A 24,495-nucleotide genomic window follows, 5' to 3' on the forward strand; every position below is an offset into this window, starting at 1 on the left:
AGAACTGTATATTAATTATTTTCAATTTGTATATTTAAAAATATTTCTAATAATTAGTAGATTTATATTCCTTTTACTGCCGTGACACAAATATATTGGAAGATACTTTGTTTGTTAGACGACTGTGACGTTTCGCCGCGTTTTTCCTTATCGACTGCGCTGTTTATTCCAAGTTTGTTGATTCATGAAATTTAAATGAAATAGTGCACATTTCAAAAATTGAAAGGAAAACACCATGTATTCAGCAAATCTCTATATAGAAGCTGTCTAGCCTTTTTTCAAGAGTCTAGAGGTATCTGTTAACACTAGTTAACTTCTAGTTGAAAGGATTCTCATCTACTTGACAGCTATTGCCATAGGGAGTGGAATTTACTAATACATTTTTAGCTTTCTTCACAAACATATTCTTCTACTATTCATAGTCGTACAGAACTGGTTTCAGGAAATCGATTTCCTAGCTTACAAAAGAAGCCCTGTAAACAAATCATCAAGTAATAATGACACCAGAGGCAAAGAAACGAAAGCAACAAAAGAAGAAACTTAGACAAAAGCAGAAGAAGGCTGCTGAAAGAGTTGCACCTCTAGGGGACCACCAACAAGATTTATCTCCAGAACCTGAAAATAATGATTTAATTAATGACTCAAGTAGTAATGAGGAGACTGGCTTGGATGAGTCAGCACTGAATATTAACGACAATTCCCCTTCTAATGAACTATCTGTAACGGACAATACAGCTGCAACAACCGTCGGTGAAGAGATGTTGAAGCAGATACCTGTAGAGACACAAGACCCTACATATGAACCAGTCATTTCAACCGACCATTCTACAAATAAGGGATATGCTGCCAACGCTATGGGATTTGAATCTTTGGAGAACCCAGATTTGCAATATGAGGATGATCGAGCCGTTGATGAAAATGCTAATCAACCAACATCAGAAACTAAAATGGAGGCTACTCACGATACAAGACAATTTTCAAAGAACGAGCCTGCTCAAACACCATCTTACAATGATGATATGGATATCAATATTTTGCAGCCTCCTTCTGAATTAGATACAAAAACCCCTGAAGAAATCATAGATACCGATACTCAGAAGGAATTGTCAAACGTTGAATCTGTAGATTTTGAACAAAAACTTGATCAATCTATCGGAGAACAACAACAACCTCTGATCCAAGATAAGATTCTAACTGTCTCTCCAACTGTCTCCCCTATCGAAGCATCAACTACTGGTAATCATTTAGAGCAACCTGAAGAGATAACAACGTTGGGTAAAGCATCTGACTTTGATTTATTCCCATCCCAGGAACCAACTGAACCATTACCATGGGAATCTCAACACAGCGAACAAGCACAACAAGCAGTAGTGAACCCAACAAGTCATGAAAGCATAATTCAACAAGAACATCTAACTGGGGCACAACCACCGCCAACGGATCACCAACAGCAACAGGGTTCTTTGAATGGTCCTTTACCAGGATTTAGCCCAGATGTTCCAAAGTGGACACATTCAGAGGTTCCCGATGCTCAGCTAAACCCAGTTCGGGACAACTTAGAACCAGGAACTGCATCAAACGACGCAAAGAAAGACAGCAACAATGGAGCAGAACAGTTCGCAACTTCAGAACAGCTTTCCTTCGTTGAACAAATACAAGCAGACGACCATCCGTCTGATGAAAACGATGTATCGAATTCACTAGACAAAGAAGGGATGTTTTGGGAAAACTCGGATAATAGTACGGAAAAGCTACAAGAAGATACGATTGATGAACCTTCTGAACCTACGATTATTCTTAATAATGAAAGAGAAATGGGGCATATGCAAGAAGAAACTGAGCTGCAAGAAAAACCAAAAGTTATCCCAAAAAAGTTTTCATTTTTGGAAGAAGATGATGATTTATTAGATGATGATGCCGATAGTTTTCTTGGATCGGATGAGGAACTTTTGCCGAACAAGGATTCTATCGCTAATGTAACCGAGAAGCCAGTCCAAAATAATTATGAAATGGGCAATGCAATCACTCCTCAAAAGTCTAAATATCAACCAACTTTATCCCAACCATCATTACAAACACACCGTATACCTTCGCCACAAAATCAAAACGCGTTCATCACGGCAGGATCATCATCGGTATCAATAAATGCGGGTCTTATTCCTCCTCAATCGTTCAATAATTTTATTACAAACGACAGATCATTGTCACAACAATCACAAGCTCAGGCTGTTTTACCAACCTCAAATTTTCCTAGAAGCGTAGAGCAAACGAAGATTTTAAAATTAAAGGAAGAAAAAAAAAAATCTGATGCATATGATTTTCCATTGGAAATTATTTCGGATGATACCAAGAGGGGACATGCTAAACCAGTTAATGTTCCCTCTCGTTTTGGGCCCAACACTTTCAAAACAGCGCCAAGTATAACTCCTCATAGCAGAGTCAGTTCTATGTCTGGGCCTTCAAAACCTGGATTTGATCCTTCGAAAGGTATCCCACTTGCACAACCGCTTCGCAGTTCAATTGCTTCTCCGCCCGTTAAGAACCCGTATGCTGTGCCCGACGTCATTCCTACTCAGGGTATGGTTATGCCCGTTGGGATCACTTCTCCTACTATACCCTTCCAACAACCTGGTCCTAATGTCTTCACGAGTATTCCAAGTCGCCAATACCTCGGAAATAATGTCTCTCAGACTGCAAGTACTTCCATTGCTAGCGACATACATGGACGACAACATTCGAATAACTACATGCCTCAATTGCAATCAACACCAGGGCTTCACGGTTCCAAACCACCTACCAGAAATAAATATGCGCCACCCTCTACTCACGTGGCACCTTCAGCTACAACTCCAATTGGAAACGCTGTACAACCAGGTCTGCAAATAAATATACCAACACAAATGGGTGCAGCTGTCAGAGCTACCTCATATGATAATACACAGCAAGTCATATCTCCAATGCTAGCTATGGCACCTGCTTTACCGATGAATAGTAACAACGGATCTTTACCTGGGAGCACGTTTGTACCTCAAGGACAGCGTTTAAGTGTTGTAGGATCGACCCCAACAGCTGCGAATGCCATACCTTTATTAACTCCTGGACAGCCCAGTGTAGTACCTAAGGGAAGAACACATGCGCGTTCCAATTCTAGTGTCTATGCTCCTGCTCAAAACATGCAAGCCTCCAGATATGCACCTACGGTGCATCCACAATTCCAGCAAGATATCCCAATTAATCAGCATGCTCAATTTCCACCTACTTCCTTCCCGCTGCAAACTCAGACTTCTCAGCTTTCTCAAGCTCCACCTTCATCCTTCCCTCCCCAGTCTCAGATATCTCAGCTCCCTCAAGTTCCGACAGCTACATATCCTTCTCAAACTCAACATTATCAGCAAGTACCTCAAAGTATGAATAGAGAAAGGGATGCCGAAGTGGTAGATCACCAACCTATAGATAATCAAGCATTACTTTCACGTCAATTCCCTATTTTTCATTGGACAAACTCAAACAAAGTTTTGTATGGAATACCAAAAAACACGGGTAGCAATTATGGATCTGGGAATTCATTGGAATGTATTAATATTGTTAATTACGAATCGTCCATACAGCCAAACTTAGTTTTAAAATCCTTTGTTGGACCATTGATCAACGGTAAAACAAGAGTGAAAGATCTTGAGGCATGGTTAGATAACGTTATTGATGATTTGTCATCTAAAGATCCATCTAAGGATTTAACAGTTTGGAGATTACTAAGATTACAACTTTCTGCTAAGACAACATTAAAAGATATATCTTCCGTTCTTTATGACTCAACCCAGTTATTAGCCTACCTCTCTCAACCTCTTCCAAACATTGAGTTAACTCCAAATGCTTTCAAGATTGATCAAGCGTCCCAAATGAAAGTATTATCATGCTTGCAAACTGGAAACCATAATGCAGCTTTACAATTATCACTTGAAAAGAAAGACTATGCGATGGCATTATTATTAGGAAGTCTAGCTGGTAAAAATAAATGGTCAGAAGTGGTTCAGCAATATTTATCCCAAGAATTTACGGCAACGGCACCCGAACAGAATGAATGGGCAAATTTATTATCATTAATTTTCCAAGCCTTTATAGGGAATTCAAAAATGGCCATGGACAAGTTTTACAGAAATTCAGCTGATGGACATTGGGCAATCAATAATTGGAAACAGATCGTTGCGGCTGTGTTGATGAATGTTAATGCTGAAAATGATAGCACGCCATCAAACACTGCAAAAATGCCGCTGGTAGTGACCGAATTTTTATTAGAATTTGGTATATTTTTGAAACAAAAAAGTCAAGACTTAGCAGCTTCTATAGTATTTATGATAGCCCGTATCCCACTTTCTTTGTCTCCAGTTATGCCAGATACTATGTTTACATTTGATACCATTGGTAAATCAAGTACTATCGAAAGTTGCTTATGGTCAGAGGTATATGAATTCAGCTTTTCTTCTGCTCCTAAATTTGCAGGATTTCCTTGTATATTACCTCAGAAAATGTTCCATGCATACTGTTTACAAGAACAAGGATTTATATCGAATGCCTCCAAATATTGTGATTACTTAACAAATATTCTGAAAACGCAACCGAAAACTGATATCACAGTTATGAACTTAACTTTATCTTTAACTGATTTGACTACCAGAGTATCTGACTCTAACACCGGTTGGTTAACAAAACCTAAATTAGGGAGTGTTTGGGGTCAATTAGATAAATCTTTCAACAGATTCATCGGTGGAGATGATATAGAAATGGATGCTAAAGTTAAGAAAAAGGTCTTTGATGGATTTACTCCATCATCTTCCAATAATTCATCTGTTGTAGATCTATCATTGAAGGGAGCGGCGCCTCAATTACAATCGCATATAACCATGCGTTCAGATAGCACGAAAGAAAATCATGCTTTCTTACCGAATCCCCATGTTTCTGCTCATATCTCATCATCCAATCATCCAAATCCAAATACGGTGCATAATAACAGACAAGTATATGGTTTCCAGAACCAATCAGATTTATCGTTATTACCTCCAAAGGTTGGTAATAGTCTACAAGGATCACCTCAACGTTTGCCTGTACTTCAACCTTCCGAACAGCCTGCCGAAACAAGTATGCATGATCTGAGGAGAGTACAAACAGAAGAACTAACATTAGAAAGTTTGTCTTCAAATGTAGGTGTTGGGCACCCAGTGATAAAAACTAAGAGTACTGAGCCAATGCAGAGCAGTAACAAAAAAATCGACTTGCCTGACAGGTCCAGTATGACACCACTTGCCACAGACCATCAAACAGTACTACCAAGTGACAACGAAACTCCAATTGTTCCAAGAAAACCAGCTTTTGTAGCTCCATTAAATGCACCCGTTCTTCCAGTAGAAAGAACAGATTTTGTTATTGCAACTACTTCGGATGCTAACGTCGTTGAAGGTTCGGAGCCAGAACTGATTCCAAAAAGGGAAAGTGCTGTTAGTTCATCAGAAAATGTGAACGATAAGCACAGTGAAGAACTTCCAAGTACTACTATGATGGATCAATTTATTCCAAAGGAAGTGGAAACTCATGAAGAACCAACTCCTGATGCTTCATTAATTACAGAATCAGAAGCTAACGTTAAACCACCAAGTACTGAAGCAGTCTCTGAGCAGTGTAATACAACAGTAGAAGATAACCAAGAACAATTTAATAAACCAACTATAACTCCAATTAATACGGACGCACAACGCAACGTTGCTACGAAACCAATTGTTCCACCACCATCCTTTGTAGCAGCAGAATCGCCTAAGAGATTGGCCTCAAATAATGGATATGCGGCGGTGAAGCCGATTCAAAATAGATATGCACCATCACCGTCCCTTTCACCATCGCAGGGACATTCAGGTGATGTCAACAAGTACACGCCATCTGCACCATATACGAATCCAATACAGAATGTCGAAATGAACGAACACCTAAGTAATCCTGATGTGATTCCGGCCGTTCCATTTGTATCAAGGCCTTCAATGTTTGCACCTGTGCAGAAACCTGAGGTTATCACTGACTCGACCTTTGAACCTGTTGTTAAAATACCTCCGCCAAATACTTCATTTAATCCGATAGCTACGAAAGTGGACGAAACACAATATAATGATATTGTAGAAGACGAATCAGATGATGAAGATGATACAGAGCATGCTCCAAAGAGCGAACAAGACGATATAAAACAAGAAAAGGAAAAGGAAAAAGCAAAAAATAAGAATAGAAGTAGTGAAGGAGGTACTTGGTTGAGATGGTTGAAGAAGGATTCAGATGGAAAAAAACCTATTAAGGCCACACTTGGAACAACGAATCAATTGCGTTATGATGAACAATTGGGACGCTGGATTTCAAAGAATGCAACCGAAGAAGAGAAGGCCAAAATTGCCGCTGATGCAAACGCACTTCCGCCTCCTCCCCCAATAGTGAAAAGAAAGGATACGGTACCAAAAACTTCACCACGTCCTAGTTTTTCAGCAGGACACACTGTAGGATCTATTATGCCGACAAATTCATTGACAGGAGAGCAATTATTGTCCCCAACTTTGTCTCAAGGGTCGTCTATGACACCTTCTCTACCACCATCTCGTAACCACACATTACCACCACCGCATACAAATCTATCAGGTAAAAAAGCCAATGATCTAGATGATCTAATGAGCCTATCAAGAGTACGTCGTACAACTGGAAGAAAACCCGGAAAGGGCTATGTGAATGTCCTAGAGAGTTTGAACTCAACTCAGAAAAAGTAAACGAAATATTAGGACTTTAAATTATTATATACAGCCTGGTTAAAATATACATGTATACTCAGTTATATAAAAATGAAAATTATTAAAAATTACGAAATAGACAAGTTTGGGTAAGTTTACACTATCCTCTACAGTTAGGTTTTCCTAAAGTAGGTTATGTAAGAGATAGGACGCCCCTCTTTACTAAACGATATTTTAGTAAGTACTAAGATATACTGCTTAGTACACATTTGGGGAATTAGTAATTACAAAATAATTAATATGCTTTTATATCTAAGACAAACATCATAAAGATGTTCCTTCATGCTTGTGTTGCTTGTGGCCTATTGTCGATATGAAACTATTGTTAACCCGTAATGGTTTCATTTGGGCTGAATAATAGGGGAGTAACAAGGGCTCGGCGGCTATTTTTCCAATGTTGATTATTTTTAAGGTGCGATCTTGAATAAGATAACAGTATTCAAACAGGCTCTAAGATAACAAATTCTATTCGCAAGGGATATAGAAGATGGCTTTTAAGAATAATTTTTCGAGGAGCTATATGCAATGCATTTTATAATAGATGTTGAACTAAGGTATTGTACCATAAAAATCGTGCAGGATAATATATTGAAAGAGCAAGATACTGCGAAAAATGTCCAGGCCAAAGAAGGTTCCAAGATGCAAGTATTTTCCGATATCCTGAAAATGGCTATTGAAAGAAGCTTAAATAAGTTTAAAGAAGAGACTGCGGAGAATTGTGCCATTAAGTTAAATGATCTGCTGGCAGACGGACAACAAGGTATGGAAGTAAAGGCCCTTTCTACGGAGCCCCAACGACGTATTATTGAAAGTCTATTCAAGGTACTTTTTCATCAATACAGTAACTCTCCTAAGGAATTCAATATTGAAGATGGCCATGTGAATCTTCTTTTACCGTTATTTGTCCAAAAAATAACTGTAGAGTGTGTGTCAGAAGATCTTGTTCAACAGATAGCCTCTGACGATAAGAAACCTCTTCATGATGAAATTCTCGACATACTAACTAAAAAAGAACCAAATAATAAAACGTATAATAAAAACCAAAACAGGACATACGGTATTCATCTGTTTTATTATAGTCCTTTAGAAATGGAAAAGAGGAGTGCGTTTGGATTGTCGGAAGATTTCGATAAAATAGACCTTGATGATGATGAAGACACGCTTCGGTCCATTGACCAAGAGATATCAGCCATTAACATTCCATTTTCCAATACAACTTTTGGTAAAACGCGTATTTCCTTCCTTCCTTCTGTAAATTTTGATAGTCTTTGGGAAAGCCTATATTTCAAAGATGACATTAAACAGAGAATGTTTAACTATTCAACGATATCCCTTAAAGTTGCCAAATTATCCAACCAAGAAGCTCAGCATGGATACGAGGATGAACAGCTGATGACAAATAAACTTTTGCTAATTCATGGGCCTCCTGGTACAGGAAAAACTACCCTCTGTAGGGCATTGTGTCAAAAATTGGCAATAAGAAATGGTTCCGATCTGGATAATATGGACCTTGTATATAAATGTATCCTCGTTGAAATTTCGAGTTCGAGCATTTTTTCTAGGTGGTTTGGAGAATCAGCGAAAAATATAACGACACTATTTGATGATATTGAGAAACTTGTTAGGGAAGCAGAAAAGAAAGATATATTTGTTTGCGTCTTGATTGATGAAGTTGAGGCCATCGCGTCATCAAGAACTGATATTTTGAGTAAAAGTGAATCCACAGATGGCGTAAGGGTCGTAAATGCGCTCCTGACACATCTCGATAAATTAAAATACTATAATAACTTTTTGTTGCTAGCAACTTCAAATTTACTTGATAATATCGATTCTGCTTTCTTGGATAGAGCTGACGGGATTTTTCATATTGGGAACCCAGTTGAAGAAGCTATTACAAAAATTTTATGGACAAGCATCGGTGAACTCATCTCCGCAGGTATCATTATAGGTTATAAATCCTACCGTTATATACTGAACTCGGAAATTTACAAAGATATAATTTGCACAATAGCAAAAAATGCCAAGTATGTCACAACATCCTTTTTTTCAACTCCCCCTCTCAATTTTACTAACTAAGTTTTTGTTGTAAAGGATATGAATGTTAGCGGAAGGACCTTGAGAAAGATTCCTTTATTGTGCTTATCAGAGCATTTCCGGGATCTACCGATTCATTTGGATGCATTTCTAGTAGGCCTAGCACATACAGTTGTTGCATTAGATAAAAATGAGTCAGATAAGTAATTGAAATCAGTAAATAAAGAATATGTTTAAGTGTTAAATGCTAAAAAAATAATAATACATAATTCGCCTATGTGGATCGCTCTTTTATTTTATTTCATTCATTGTCAAAAATATCAGTGAACCCAAAGAAATCGACGAAAGTTTAAATGTTCATTAACGTAAAGTTTTAATAAAATTGTCCAAGTTATATTCTTCTTCGTACTGAGAAGGATCCCATAATTCTTTGAGGTCTCCTAAAGCTTCCTTTGCTTTACCAGTTAAACCAGTCTCGTTAGCTATATCTTCCATTCCTGGCTTATTAGCACCTTGTGTCGTTTTGTCCTCATTGTCTTGTGATGGTACATTATCAGTATCGAAAAGGTCTAATAATTGATGAGTATCCATTGAATCTAAGCCACTGTTCTGTTGGTTAACGACTGTTGAGGCAATATTCATCTTGAATTTTTGTAGACCCATAATCTTCTCTTCTAATGTTCCTTTAGTGATAATTCGATATACATTAACAACTTTCTTTTGACCCAATCTATGGGCACGATCCATAGCTTGTAAATCATTCATTGGATTCCAATCATGCTCGATAAATATAACAGTATCTGCACCAGTTAAATTCAAACCTAGACCACCAACTTTTGTCGTTAAAAGTAGACAATCGATCGATGGATCTTCATTAAACTTTCTGACCACCTTTTGTCTATCACGAGGATCAATGCTACCATCCAATCTCATGTACGTTACAGATGGCATATATTTCTTAAACAGATCATTCTCGACCATATCTAGCATATCCTTCAATTGGCAAAATATAAGTGCTCTATGTTGTGATATAACGTTCTGACCAGTTAAGTATTGGTTTGGAACTGATTTCCTTTCCATATCTTCTTCACCAATACCACATTCGAATAACAAGTTCCGCAATGCATTTAATTTCGGTGCATTTATTAAATCATGTAGGTCTAACCCAGTTTGCTTCAAATAACTTTTAACCTGTGCCAGTTGAGGATGGTTAGGGGAAAGGACTAAAGCAGGATGATTACATAATTTTCTCATATATTGAAGGGCTTGAAAGATATGTTGTTTACTCTCTACTTCAGCAGTATTTTCCACATCCTTAACAACCACATTCTTTTGTTTCTTGGCAAAATCTTGATATAACTGTTTCTGTAAATCACTTAATTCACAATAGTAATCTTGAATAATTTTTGGTGGTAGATCTGAAAGAACATCTTCTTTTAGTCTTCTCAACATAAAAGGTAAAACTTGTTTATGTAATGCTTCTAATGCTAAAACACCAGCTTCTTGTTCCTTGGATGATGTCTTACTATTTCTTGATGCGGCAATAGGTTTAGCAAATCTTTCTTGGAACATCTTTTCAGTACCCAAGAAACCTGGCATTAAGAAATCGAACAATGACCACAATTCAACCACATTATTTTGGATAGGAGTACCAGTCAAAATTAGCCTGTGGTTGGCACGTAATTGCTTTACAGCTTTGGCCAACTTTGATTGTGCATTTTTGATAATATGGCCCTCATCTAAAACACAGTAATTATAATCATATTTTCCTAAAATTTGTAAATCATTTCTTGCAACATCATAGGATGTGATAACAATATCGGCAGAATCTAAGTGGCTCCTTAGTGGAATTCTAGCAGAAGGCCCACCTGCATAAACGATGGTTTTCAAGAATGGAGAATATTGTTCAAATTCATTTTCCCAGTGACCAGTTAAAGATGGGGGACAAACAATTAATGATGGAAGTTTCCTGGTTTCAACGGAATGAGTCTTTTCGTAGTCCTCTTGTCTCAAATATTGATCACTTGCTATAATACAAATTGTTTGCAATGTCTTCCCAAGACCCATATCATCACAAAGAATACCATGTAAACCATACTTGTTTAAAAAGGCTAACCAATTAATACCATCTTGCTGGTATTTTCTTAACGTAGCTTTAATCGCAACAGGAAGTTTGAAAGGTTTTGCTTTTGAAGGATCCATCATTTGGTGAATAAAGTCACGTTCTTTTTCACGACCAGCCATCAAATCTTCCGGTAGACCTTCTGGATCAGCAATACCTGCTTCTAATGGAACTAATTTAATGATGGAGGCAAATGTGGTAGTGGCTATAGTTCTAATGTCTTCATTCGAATCACTCATACGTCCAAGAAGAGGTACGATCAAAAATATCAAATATGGTAAAACATCCGTTCCCATAGATAAAGATAGATGGTAAATTAACTCAGTGGCACCTTGGCGATCGGCCATTGATCCAGAACTGTTCATCAATGGAAGTACTTCTCTTATTATGAATGGCATAACGTCAATAGGCGATATCTTAGCAAAGTCAGCAAAAGTCCTTGCAGTAGAGTAACGTACAACCGACAGTTTCGAACGTAAAGAATTTAAGAAAACTGGGAAACGTGAGAATATTTCTGTCTTTTGTAAGTAAGGGTCCATATAGAGAAATATTGCTCTCATCACACCCAAGGAATCCACAATGTGTTGGCCAATTATCTCATCCGGTGGAGAAATATTTTCAATCTCATCAAGTTTTTCCAAGGGTGCAAATAAGACATCTTTCAATTGCGGGATCTGCTCCAAAGTGAATTTTCCAAAGATTTGCAAAAGTTTGCTCAAAGTATATACCCCACCATCTCGTTTCAATTGTGCACTTTCCGCTAACTTCTTCAGTGCAATGTCATCCTGGATTTTCAGTGAATCATCTTCTTTTATCAATGTCAATATTCTATCGCTATATTGAATATTCGAATGAAAATCTGGAACTTCAGATGTATCGACACATAAAAAGCCGCAGAGATTCTTTACTATCTTATTGGCAACAGCACTCTTATTATTTTTTAGCAGTTCATCAATTAAATGGATAATCGCATCACCAGCCATCATTTGTAGCTTTTTATTTTTCTCTTCTTTTACACTTTCCATCAATGCTCTAATGATAGGGTTCAATTTCTTCGGTATTCCTTTAATCAGCAGAAGAGCTGCTGCGTAAGAAGACATGATGGAGCATGTACGACCTTTCATGGATTCCTTTGTTGCCTCCAAACCTAATGCTACTCGATAACGTGCATCTTCTAACGGTTTCTTGGCCAATAATTTATAAGAATTACCCATAGCTTTAAACATTTTCTCATAATATTCGTTATGAACCTTTTCAGCAGTTGCGATCCCAAATGCTTGTGGTCCAGCTTCTGTTTCACCTTGAACAACAATGGCAATCCCAGGTAATTTATGTTGTGAAAGCATACCGACATCGACAAATGTTGTTAAAAGACTTTGACATTGTGTCCTTAACGCTCTTAAGCATGGAACTAATTCACGGAATGTAGGTAGTTTTTCTGGAAAAGATAATTGATCATTTAGAATATCTCCAAATATCGTTGATACGAAGGGCGGGAGTTGCGTTTGTTCTGTATGATATTCCAACCAACTCTTACAAAATTGTGTTAATATGATGGCTGCAAATAGTCTTGGAGTAGCAAATGCTAATTCTAGACAACGAACTAGGACTTTTTCAAAAAATGATTGTAATGTTGAGTCTTGAAACATGGCTAACGTTATACCAAAGGCTTTGGCAGCCAAGACTCTTGTGTTTATAATAACTTCCGGGCCTAATAGCGTAATATCACCAGCGATCATTGGAGCGTCAATATTAATCCTTTCTGCATATTTTGGAGGCGGTATGCTCGATTCTTGAGTAGCTTCCGTTATCGATCTCTTCTTCTCAGGATGTAATTGGTAATGTTGGGACGGTTTCAAAATATATTGTGCTTCCATACTATAGTTCTTCCCATTTTCACCAATTGGTGTATTTAATAGATGTAAGATAGGTTGTAGATGTTTACTGAACACGTGATCCAAAGTCTTTTCTGTATGCTTTGACTTGTAGTGAGACAGAAGTTCAGTATAGACATTAAAGGAAAGTTGAAGGATATCTGGATGTTGTTCCAATAAGATATTTTGGAACAGCAATCGAAATATTTTACCATTTAACCAGTTCTTGGTAGAATCATCTTTTATGGATAAAAATGCACTTAAAAGATTTAATACAGCTTTTCTAACGGAGGAAATTGAATGGCGTAGAAATGGATACAATTTGGGGACTAAAGATTTGAATGACCATTCAGAAGGATGTTCTATAGCTTTACTCTTCAGTATATCTAATACTTCTTGATGCTTACAAAGGTTTGCTAATAAATCCATTACTGAACCAACACTTGAAGATAAATCATCATCTAAATGTGTTAATGACGCCCATATTGTTGTTACCACTGTGTCTATCTTTCTTGGTTCCATTTTGACGAAAGAATCAGTTATTGGGGTGAGAATTGCTGCTGCAACACTTTGAACATCATCATCTGTCTGTTTAAGACCGTATAGGACAATATCCACTACATCGTTTAATAGATCGTTACTCAATAAGAATTCAGTTCTAATACTAACAAAATAACGTATACCTAATAAACCACCATGGGTTGCTTCCCATATCTTGTTCGGCAGACCTACAACCTTAGGGTCCTGCAATACTAGTTGCCTTAATGCGGAGAATATTTTGGAAGATAGATCATCATCGAGATGAAGTAATAATGCTGCCAAAGTTTGAGCTGCAGATTCTCTAACTGGTGCCACTACGGTATCGTATACGTAATCGCCAAATCTATCTAAGGCGAAAACAGTTAATAATCTAGTAGCTAAATCTTCTAGACTTTTTTTATTTCTGGATTCATTTTCAGTCTTACTTTTTCCTTTCACTCTACTTACACTAGATGTATGTTTTTTCATTAATTCACGTAAACCAAGTGCTGCACCATGTCTAATTTCCCAAACGTCACTAGTTATATTTTCTAATAGTAGTTCATATATTCCTTGGAACTGCCAAATGAGACCTGCTACTCTTTCTTGTTTCTCTAATATTGGAGTCATTACAGATTCTATCATGATTTTATTTGGATCAGATTGTTCAGTTATATCTAATTTTGGATTCGTTAGAGTTGTTGGTGAAGGAGACTTCCCATTCGTTGAATTTTGAGACATTAAGGTCTTCGATATCGAACTTTCAGTTATGTCTACAGGATTACTCGTTAAATTCTTAGCATTCATTTTCTTCTTTCTTTTTGCCATTGCCAACATTCTTGCCGATTTCTTGGAACCTGTTGATGGTGCTCGTGTTTGTTCTGGTTTCACTTGATTATCTGATTCTAATTTTACTTGTTTCTTTTGATTTTCTTCATTGGGACTATTGGTCATAAAATCATTCATGTTAGATGCTAATAGAACTTTGCCTGATTTGAAGAGAGCATGAAGATCCCAGTGTGATAACGAGTACAGTTCTTTATCATCTTGAAGAAAGTCCATAGCGTTTGAACCTGAAAGCTCTTCCAATTTCAGTTGTATGTCTTGCTCAATTTTTACTTTCGCATTGGGAACGTCATTAGAATTCTTATCTGTATTTATATTCTGGAGAACATCATCGTCTTCATTAGGATCCCATAACGGAGCATGTGATACGATTCCTCCCACTGCTCTAGCTGCTGTGACCCTAGTTTCCCATTTCTTACTTAATAGAAAAGGATATACTCTGGATAATAAATTGAGGATGTCTTCCGGGTGTTGCTTAGCTAAATCACCCATTTGATCAGCAGCGACATTTCTGACCACTTGTGTAGACCCAGTCTCCAATAAAATCACCTGTCGATCTAATCTGGATACTTTAGAAGTCATTGTTTTTATGTAAAGTTTGTAATAAGCAGTAAATATCGGTAATTGGTGTGACCTACTATGCTCTTGTATCAAATTGTAGTGGTGTTTGTTTATTTTTTTGTGCCTTGTGTGTAAAAATCCCTAAAAAAGATTTTGTAAATAACCGCCGAAGTCAAATACAGAAGTTAAAATTAAGCTCCGATGGGAAAATGTAGAAAAAAAACAGAGAACCCTTTTATATCAACGCGCTTCCAATCACGAAATGTTAACAAAGCGGGAAAAAATTCACCTGAAAAGAGCCCGTACAATTGATTTGAGGTACGCCTGTTTTACTGGAAGAATTACCTCTACAAGGTCCACGATCTGTTGGCGCGTTCTCAAAGAGAGGACAGAAGTTAGTTTGGATAAGTTTGCCATATTGAAGAACACTCTGACAGTAAAAGAATATATATTTATATATTTAAAGAAAAAGATATAATGAATTGCTTAGAATGTGATCGTTAAATAGGTTACAATGGGTTCATAATTCTTTTCCAGTTACTGAAGTAAAATGAAGCTAAGAGCTAATTTATTGAAGTCAAGAGGAAATTTTTCTTGAACTTATTCACAGGGGTGTTTTCTTTACTCCAGTATATATCCCCAATGAGCCTTATACCTAAGAGAGATTGAAATTGTTCTTAACTCTTATCCGAAAAATATATTCGACTGGAAAGCAGAATCTCGTGAAAATGCAATGTCCATGCAAAGTCATAGGTGAATTTGGAATTTTTCCAAATATAGAAGATATAAAATCTCCTTTTGATAAAAATAGAAAAACCTTCTACCTAAGCAATCCCTAAAAGCATTACACGACAGTAGATTGGTACGTATGTGTCCTTACTTCTAAATCTTGTCAATTGCACTTACTGATGTAAACCTTGAATTGTGACTGAGTTTGTGACCACCAGTGTCCCGACAATTATTTGGCTAAAATCCTTACATCTTCTAAATTTTCAATTTTTTTTTTCAAGAAATTGGAGAAATCGGTAGACGTTAGATGGACGCGGTGAAAATCTCGATATCATCATTCTTTACATTTAAGAACTCTCAACTTGATTATGTCTTGCACTTTTTTCCCTGGTACAACATAATTTGCTACAGAAATCAAACATAAAACTAACTACCAAACCAACAAAATTAACTTACCATGCCAAGTACGTTCTTTTCTCTATACCATTCAATTATGGTATCATATTAAAGAAATAGCTTCTCCTTTTTTTTAGGAAAGTTAATTTTTGAGGATCGGGTCCTCATAAATATTAAAGAGATCGATTGGGTTTTGCTTCTCTTCAATATTTTTTCAAATAAGTTTTGAACTTTCAATTTCTTTAGAAAATTATGGCCTTTTACTGAATTCCTGACACTTCAGATAAAGACTTTTCTAAAGCTTTCCTTATGTAAGGATTGTTGTTTGTTTTGATTCTTATTCTTAAATTTGACTATGTTCATAATTTGTTAATTTATGTCAATGTTTCAAGCATATTTGAATATCTTTTTCTTTTTACTGTGATCTTCACATGAGAGGGAAGTAGAAATTATTATTTGTGTGTGATGAAATAGCTGATGTTTATTTATTTTTATGAAAGAGAAGCAAAGTAATCTATCTTTAATTAATATTTATGTGTACTTCTTGATCCTCGTAAATTATCACTTTTTCATTTTGAAAAACGAATCACTAACATGATATAATTAATTTTATTAATTCTTTCAAAATTAGGAGCTCCAAGAACTTACTCTAAAACTTACTCTACTCCAAAGAGACCTTACGAATCATCTCGTTTAGATGCCGAATTAAAATTAGCAGGTGAATTTGGTTTAAAGAACAAGAGAGAAATTTACAGAATTTCTTTTCAACTATCTAAAATTCGTCGTGCTGCTAGAGATTTATTGACAAGAGATGAAAAGGATCCAAAAAGATTATTCGAAGGTAATGCCTTAATCAGAAGACTAGTGAGAGTTGGTGTTCTATCTGAAGATAAAAAGAAATTAGATTATGTCTTGGCTTTGAAGATTGAAGATTTCTTAGAAAGAAGATTACAAACTCAAGTTTATAAATTGGGTTTAGCTAAGTCTGTTCACCATGCTAGAGTTTTGATCTCTCAAAGACACATTGCTGTTGGTAAGCAAATCGTTACTATTCCTTCCTTCATGGTTCGATTGGACTCTGAAAAACATATTGATTTCGCATCTACCTCTCCATTTGGTGGTGCAAGACCAGGTAGAGTTGCCAGAAAGAACTCTGTTAAGAAATCTGAAGGTACTGACGATGCTGAAGCCGCTGATGAGGAATAAGTTTCACCTCCAGGTCTCATAATTTTTAGTATATTTTTATATCCACTCAATTTGCATACATATTCATTTACACACTATTTTGAACTTATTTACTTTATCAATTGAACTGTAGTACAATCTTGTATCATTCATATAGTCCTTAATCTTAGGTAATAGATTAAGCGTGCCTCTGCCAGCTTACTCAAGTTCCGAACCTCTTGCCGCCGAAGAGAAAGCAGAAGTTTGGTACATGTAAACTTAAGACTGTGAACATCCGTACCTTAATTTTGCATCTTTACATTTTCAACAAAATCTAATAATATTCGAGAGAAATCTGCTATGAAATTTCGTCTTTTAATCCGGGTAATAAAGAAACACTATAATTTTCTAAGGGCCCAAATGTGACAATTGGCAAAATTGCCAACGAGATCCAGGGAGAACTCAGGATTACAGCCTAACGCGTTTCCTCTGTACGCACCAAGTATCACCAAGTATATCAAAACTATAATCAATGTAATGAGAGTCAAATTGGTGGATAGGGCCTTTAGATGCAATTTCATATTTAAGTCAACCAAGACAAAGATAATAAGCAAAAATGGGTAAATCGTATGTGGATAAATGCTAAAAAATGGTTAGAGGACAAAAATGATATAAACTCTTACGTTTATAAGGCGAAAGTTTAAGTGGAAGGATCTTCAATATACTACAACGTATTGAAATGAAGTGGAAACCCTACAGTGTGCAAATTTAATATGAGTATTTCCCTTCCCATATATTGAAAAATGCATGAACAAAAGAAATATAACTTCTACTCTTTGAGTATCAAAAATCTAAGACTCAGAGAATCTGATTAATCACGTCCCAAAAAATGAAGAACCTATACTGTGAACACTCCGAAAGACCTAGAGAGTACATTATGGAAGTTATATGAATCTCAACTAATGTCTTAGCCAATGGTTAACGTCCAATTATTTAAAACTAGTTTTACTAACCTGTTTATTATTTTATTTTTTCTTTTTCAATTGACGGAAAAATAGTACATTTTTTTTTAACTTAGACACGGTTACAGATCTCGTACTCGTTACATGTTCCAACGTGACTTTAGAAAGCACGGTGCCATTGCTTTGTCTACCTACTTGAAGGTCTACAAGGTTGGTGACATTGTTGACATCAAGGCCAATGGTTCTATCCAAAAGGGTATGCCACACAAGTTCTACCAAGGTAAGACTGGTGTTGTTTACAACGTTACCAAGTCCTCCGTTGGTGTTATCATCAACAAGATGGTCGGTAACAGATACTTGGAAAAGAGATTGAACTTGAGAATTGAACATATCAAGCACTCCAAGTGTAGACAAGAATTTTTGGACAGAGTTAAGAGTAACGCTGCCAAGAGAGTTGAAGCTAAGGCTAAAGGTGAAGCTGTTCAATTAAAGAGACAACCAGCTCAACCAAGAGAAGCTCGTGTCGTCTCCACTGAAGGTAATGTTCCTCAAACTTTGGCTCCAGTTCCATACGAAACCTTCATTTAATTTATCCGATCATATATATTCATATTTCGATATTTTATTTGAACCCGATTTTACTTTACCCCATCCCTTCTCTCGTGTAAACTTACCTAATATTATTGTATATCATATAACTTTTTAAAAAGCTAATACGGTTAAGGAACCTTTGAAAAAATAAAACAAAAAAACTTACAAAATCTTTTTAACCTTTTGTGATTTCTATGCCTTATATAATGATGTTTGTAATTTATTACCTACATGTACTAAAAGGAAGTCCGATATACAAATAGAATGCCGGCTGTATTCTATAATGTATGTGTTTGAAAAATAAACTAATTTTTGGTGACAATATATTTATTTAATTTTTATATACGTGATGAATATCTAATATTTTGGAGGAATAAATTTATAGACAATAGACTATCGACTGCGTAGGACCAAAGGATTTACTTAAGGTTAGTGAATAATCTTTCGACATCTGAAATGGATTGTTGCAACACTTTATCTTGGAACTTAGGATCATTTAATTGTGATTCAACTTTACTCAAAAGCGAAGATGTCAACTGTTTTTGTTGTAATTGACGGAGAGCAGTTTCATGTCTAACCCAAGAATCCAAAACTGACTTAGCTTGGTTTGCCAAATCTACTTTCTGTTTCAACTCGAAATTCTTGGCTTCTAATTCAATAGTTTCCTTGGAAACATCAAATAGAACTTTTGTCGTTTCTGTAACATTTTGTAATTCAGAAACCATATTGATTCTCTCCTTAATTGCATCAACATGTCTACCTCTTGATGCATTTAGTATGTCAGAAACTTTCTTTAATCTTGCTTCTGCAAACTCATTATACATTGGAGCTAAAAATTTAGCACTTAAAGCAGTGAATGTAAGAAAAGTTGCCAATAAAATACTCTCATCATTGATCACATACAATTCATTAGAAATTGCATATACTGTAGCTGCCACAGAAGTGGCCAAAATTCCGGTCTTAGAAAGAACATTACTTCCCGGTAGAGCATTGATTAATGATTGCGCTTGTGTTTTTGGGTCTTTTTGAGGGGTTGGTGTAGATGAGCTTGAGTTATAACGAATGCTTGAATAGATGGGTAGACGGCGGATCCCGTGGGTGAACAAAGGTCTGGCACTCGCCTTTAATGCTAATGAGGAACAATTCATATTTTCAATTCCTATATTATTACGCTATAGGAATATTTTGAGGACTTTGCTAGAGGTATTGTCTTTAATTGTCGAAGCTGTAACATTGCATGATAAAATAGAACGATATTTGAAGCTTATCCTTTTCTTGTCTACAACTACGTTTTGAAATTTCGGGGCGCCTACATGAAATCGCGTTTGATTGGTTTGCAAAGTCGGCCTAAAGGTAAGAGAGGCGAAGATGATATTAGTAGGAAATATTATATCCTTTAATGTATCAAGTCGAAGATATAGTGGTGAGAGCTATAAATTGTATTGCTTACACCTTGGATACTTCTCAGCTTCGCCTTAGTAAATTTTCAAATTGCAGGTATTTTGGAATATAAAATTTTAAGTGTCTATAAACTGTAACGTTAGCCTATACAGAAAGATAATGATTATTAAATTCAAGGATGTAGTGCCCTGATAGTTGAAACCAGTTGCTCTGTGTATTTACCCTCTTCTGGGTCAACGGTAGCTCCAATAGCGCTGAGTCCATCCTCAGCTGCAGCTTTTGTTGGGCTGGGCCGCAAGTTACTACTACCGCTATCAGATGTAGATCCTACCGTACCCATTACTCCAGCAGCAGCAACCTCCCTTCTCTGCTTTTCTTCTAATTTAGCATTCTTCTCGCGAAGAAATTGTATCAGTTTGCTGTGTGCTTGTCTTATTTTCTGTATACTATCTCTAAATTCATCAGAAAATCCGCCATATAGATCGTTTTGCTGTGCTGTCTTTCGAACATCATTCAATGCATCCAATTCTTCCCATAATTTATCCTGATTATCGACTTTAGGCTTACTTTCTAGTCTGATTGGCTTATCAATATTAGTGATCTGTGCATACCCACTATTCTTTTTCACATAATCTTTAAAGATATTGTTTGGACCGTTTTCGTTAACTGTATCATGCAAATTATCAACATCACTGTAATATGTATCAAATTTACTTACATCATCACTTGGCTCACTAAATGCGTTACTTCTTGTTTTGAAAAATGGATTTTGTACAGTACTTACAGTCCTACCTTGCTTAGACGCATTGAGCTTAGATTGCATATAAACATCAATATTAGGTATCGTTCTCGGTATCTCCCTTATACTATGGTTTTCTTCGTAGTCTTCATCAGGGTCTTCCTGTGTTTTCTGCCTTCTCACAGAAGTTATTCGTGTCAAGTCATCCATTTTCTTTATAGTTGTTTAGTTCTGTGTAGCTCTCTTAACTAGAAGTACAATTCTAATCTCTAGCTAGTAGCGTGGAATAGTGGCAATCTTATGGTGGTTTATTTGACTCTTTCTAAAGTCGTCGAGGGTCAGTTTGCTTTGCTTAAAATCTCGTAATATGTATAAGTCTACCATTAAGTCAGTTTCAATTTAATATTGGAGAATTGTTTCTTTCCGGCGGCGCTACATAAAATTGAAATTGATAATTAATTTGATGTTTTTTGAAGATAAACACTAAACAACGACTTCAGAACTTGAAAAGCTTTTTAATGGCTCAGATGTGCTTCAAAGGATAGATATTAACTTCCATCCCAGAAATTTCTTCAACGGATTCATATCAGTGGGTTTTCCGTCATTGTACTTCCGATAAGCCGTGTTTTCTTAGCTGTTATTAAAAAATAGTAGTGATCATGCCGGAAGAAGAATCGCAATTAAAGAAACCTTGGACTAGGTTATTATGGTTGAAACAAGATTATCCAGATAACTATACAGATCCTACGTTTTTGAAATTTATGGAAAATCTACGAGAACGAAAATCCAAACCAAAAGATTATATTTTAAAAAAGGATGATTATGAAAAGATACGATTGAACTTCCTAGGGTTTTACCATATATTATTGAACACATGTTTTATTTTCATATGTTTTACGTACATTTATGAATACAAAGCAAATCCTGTACCATTAACAGGCTGTGTCTCTTTTCTGCTGCTCTGTCTTTCCATTTCGAACAGATTCCAGACAAATGAATTATCGGCACTATTAAACTTCAAATCATCCATCATATTAATATTTATCATGCTTACAGTATCTCCCATTTTGAAGTCACTTTCTAAGACAACAGCGTCAGACTCCATTTGGACTTTATCGTTTTGGTTAACAATATTTTATACATTTGCCATTGCTTCCACAAGCCTCCAAAATCGTGAAAAGAAAACTAATGAAATTAGGAGACCATCTAATTTATCTACAAACATCCTATTGGCTAATGTGAGTGTCCTCGCTTCGAGGTTGTCCTCCACCACAGATGTCTTTTGCTTTCTAACTCTCTGTATTGAATTGAACATCATCTTGCCTAGCATTTTAAAATCAGGATGGAACTTCACTAGTTTGACAATTTCCAATTTGATTGTTTATGTGTTTTTAAATATTTCTTTGGGCCTTTCCTACACTCTATTAATTTTGGCATTCTCACTCTTTTATTTGGTTGTATTACCGCGATGGTTTTTCTATTGGAGAGTTCATTACCATAGGGATGATGTTGAAATTTTGACCATATGGGACCCGAAAACACCAATTGTCGATTTATGATTACGCTGCTGTATTTCGTTATGGCCAATGTAATTTGAAATCTGACTTGGACTATATCATAAACTTTTGCAAGATCTTGGTTGTAAATTACACTTACCATAGTCTATAATTAGCATTCTTGTATTGAAATGTTATGCTACTATAGAAATTGTTTGTGCTAAAGGATTCATAATGATTTGGTGACGCGAAATTAGGACGATGTTGAAAGCTCTTAATCTTCCAACCATATTCGATGGAATAACCTACCGCAATATTTACATTTATATTCAAGCATACGAGTAATTATTAAATATCACCATTTTGAGAAAACTAATTTAAGAGTTCATATATGATTTTGAGGTGTTGTTCCATAAAGCTATGGCGTCATGGTATGAATGGACATTTGCGTACGGTAGTATTTCCTTCCAGGTATCTACAGATAGCTCAACCTATTGGCCTCCATCTTACTATATACAATAATGTCGATAGACTATGGGCCATCCAGTTGAGATATGGTAGACAGAATGAGGTGAATGATGTGTGGTTCAAACCCATTTATAGCGAGATGGGTTTGCATGTTCACTTACTGAGAAGTTATCAGGCGTTATTCTTGCCGTTATTCTTGTGCATAACGATAATTAATGATGATGTTTGTTAACTATTCGAAGCATATTGCTTTTTAGGGAATATAACATATTAAACCATATATTGGATGCAGATTAGACTGCAGGACCTGACCTTATAGGTAGATTCGTTGCAGAATTGCTCCTCCCCGTCCTAGGACAGGAGAGTAATATATATTATACACTTTACATATGGAATAAAAATTTTCTTATATAGAAAACATATATCGTGTTGTACGAAACCACGTGTCTGTACACTATGTGCCAGATACATTATAATTCCGACATTAACGTATTTACGATATAGTATGATACTTAATTACTAATATAGAATTAATTGTTATATCATTTGCTCGCTCCTCTATCCATCTTTCTATCTACTAAGGACAGATATACTAGTCTCTGCTATTCGTTGTTCTTGTGTATGCGATTGCTCCCCTTATATCAAATTTGCATGCTAACATATTCACTCGCCCAAAAGATGCTCCGGTAGGACCAAAAAAGAAAGAATAATTCTTTTTTTGTTTACTTTTAGTTTTTACTCTCCAGGTTCCCAGTCAAGGGAGAAAATTTAACAAAAATTGGGAATGACGCTAAAAAAAAAAACAATTTTTCTGATGAATTTTTTGAAATACCTACAACTTATTTTATTTAAAGATGCTTATTTCCTCTTTTTTATGGAGAGTCATCTGTCCCATTAATTTTCTTATTGTACTCTTTCTTCGAATTTCTCAGGAAGGTGTACCGTTATAAGATCAATTTGTGAATGGTTGCTTCCTTCTTCTAACTCACATACTACTTATTAACTCGTTACTTAGTATCTCTTTATTTCAAGTATTTTTCTTTTGAAATGTGTTCCCATACCAACTGTTTGAAAATATAGTCGTACTTATGTTATTACTGTCTGAGAAAGATATCACTTATTTATTAATTCAATACGTTTTCTTGTCGAGCACTGGGATATCTGTATCATAGTATATTATTATGAACTTTGCAAGAAAGACTAAAAAATTTTGTCTTGTCAAAATTTTTAGCGAAGTGAAAACAGCTCTTGTTGCGGAATTCAATTTATCATTAAGATTATACATATATATGTAGGAATATTTTTTATAATAGTAAATGAGCAAGAAAATACGGCGATAAGTCCCCATCTTCCACCTACCATTGAAGAGAATTACTTTTTGGAAATAATTAAAGCTAATTGTCTCATCCCTTCTATTTCTGGTATTTTAGTTAATAAAGTTATTAATATTTTTTTTTGAAAGCCTATATCAGTTTCTGGTTGAAATTAGCCGCCGAGACGTCTAGGATCGTGGGATTACCCTCCTTTCAGGTCCAACAGTACACCCAGACATACGGGGCTTCCCATTTTTTGCCACTCTTTGGAATTAGAGACCGGAAATGCGAATATCATATGTGCAAAAACCTGAAAGCAAAGAGTGAGCGTCAACTTCTTGTTTTATTTTCAACTTCCTCAAATGTCACCATATTCATCAAGCAATTGTCCCAAGCGATCAATCAACAAGGGAATTGGTCAAATTTGGTATCCATTTGGCGCCGAGCTTGACTTATAAACAATATATTGCT

At 36.0% G+C, this 24,495-nt stretch overlaps 8 protein-coding genes across 8 annotated transcripts; 5 read left to right on the plus strand and 3 right to left on the minus strand.

The window, feature by feature from the left end:
- Window positions 1–497: 497 nt before the first annotated feature.
- Window positions 498–6,788, plus strand: SEC16 (COPII coat assembly protein SEC16; the record flags this gene model as incomplete). The annotated part of the gene is made up of 1 exon (XM_003670284.1): window positions 498–6,788. The coding sequence occupies one exon, from the start codon at window positions 498–500 to the stop codon at window positions 6,786–6,788; it is 6,291 nt and encodes a 2,096-aa protein (XP_003670332.1).
- A 546-nt stretch (window positions 6,789–7,334) lies between these two features.
- Window positions 7,335–9,050, plus strand: PCH2 (Pch2p; the record flags this gene model as incomplete). Its single annotated transcript, XM_003670285.1, has 2 exons — window positions 7,335–8,833; window positions 8,915–9,050. 2 exons carry the CDS (start codon window positions 7,335–7,337, stop codon window positions 9,048–9,050), a joined length of 1,635 nt encoding a protein of 544 aa, XP_003670333.1.
- A 153-nt stretch (window positions 9,051–9,203) lies between these two features.
- On the minus strand, window positions 9,204–14,786 carry MOT1 (DNA-binding ATPase; the record flags this gene model as incomplete). Its single annotated transcript, XM_003670286.1, has 1 exon — window positions 9,204–14,786. The coding sequence occupies one exon, from the start codon at window positions 14,784–14,786 to the stop codon at window positions 9,204–9,206; it is 5,583 nt and encodes a 1,860-aa protein (XP_003670334.1).
- Window positions 14,787–15,951: 1,165 nt separating this feature from the next.
- RPS9A (40S ribosomal protein uS4) lies at window positions 15,952–17,096 on the plus strand (the record flags this gene model as incomplete). The annotated part of the gene is made up of 2 exons (XM_003670287.1): window positions 15,952–15,958; window positions 16,522–17,096. The coding sequence occupies 2 exons, from the start codon at window positions 15,952–15,954 to the stop codon at window positions 17,094–17,096; spliced, it is 582 nt and encodes a 193-aa protein (XP_003670335.1).
- A 574-nt stretch (window positions 17,097–17,670) lies between these two features.
- RPL21B (60S ribosomal protein eL21) lies at window positions 17,671–18,604 on the plus strand (the record flags this gene model as incomplete). Its single annotated transcript, XM_003670288.1, has 2 exons — window positions 17,671–17,681; window positions 18,133–18,604. 2 exons carry the CDS (start codon window positions 17,671–17,673, stop codon window positions 18,602–18,604), a joined length of 483 nt encoding a protein of 160 aa, XP_003670336.1.
- A 422-nt stretch (window positions 18,605–19,026) lies between these two features.
- On the minus strand, window positions 19,027–19,755 carry ATP4 (F1F0 ATP synthase subunit 4; the record flags this gene model as incomplete). Its single annotated transcript, XM_003670289.1, has 1 exon — window positions 19,027–19,755. One exon carries the CDS (start codon window positions 19,753–19,755, stop codon window positions 19,027–19,029), a length of 729 nt encoding a protein of 242 aa, XP_003670337.1.
- A 425-nt stretch (window positions 19,756–20,180) lies between these two features.
- NDAI0E02780 (uncharacterized protein) lies at window positions 20,181–20,957 on the minus strand (the record flags this gene model as incomplete). The annotated part of the gene is made up of 1 exon (XM_003670290.1): window positions 20,181–20,957. The coding sequence occupies one exon, from the start codon at window positions 20,955–20,957 to the stop codon at window positions 20,181–20,183; it is 777 nt and encodes a 258-aa protein (XP_003670338.1).
- Window positions 20,958–21,406: 449 nt separating this feature from the next.
- GPI2 (phosphatidylinositol N-acetylglucosaminyltransferase) lies at window positions 21,407–22,306 on the plus strand (the record flags this gene model as incomplete). Its single annotated transcript, XM_003670291.1, has 1 exon — window positions 21,407–22,306. The coding sequence occupies one exon, from the start codon at window positions 21,407–21,409 to the stop codon at window positions 22,304–22,306; it is 900 nt and encodes a 299-aa protein (XP_003670339.1).
- Window positions 22,307–24,495: the final 2,189 nt, after the last annotated feature.

This window comes from Naumovozyma dairenensis, chromosome 5 (assembly GCF_000227115.2).
Source record: "Naumovozyma dairenensis CBS 421 chromosome 5, complete genome".
Classification (NCBI taxonomy): Eukaryota; Fungi; Ascomycota; class Saccharomycetes; order Saccharomycetales; family Saccharomycetaceae; genus Naumovozyma; species Naumovozyma dairenensis.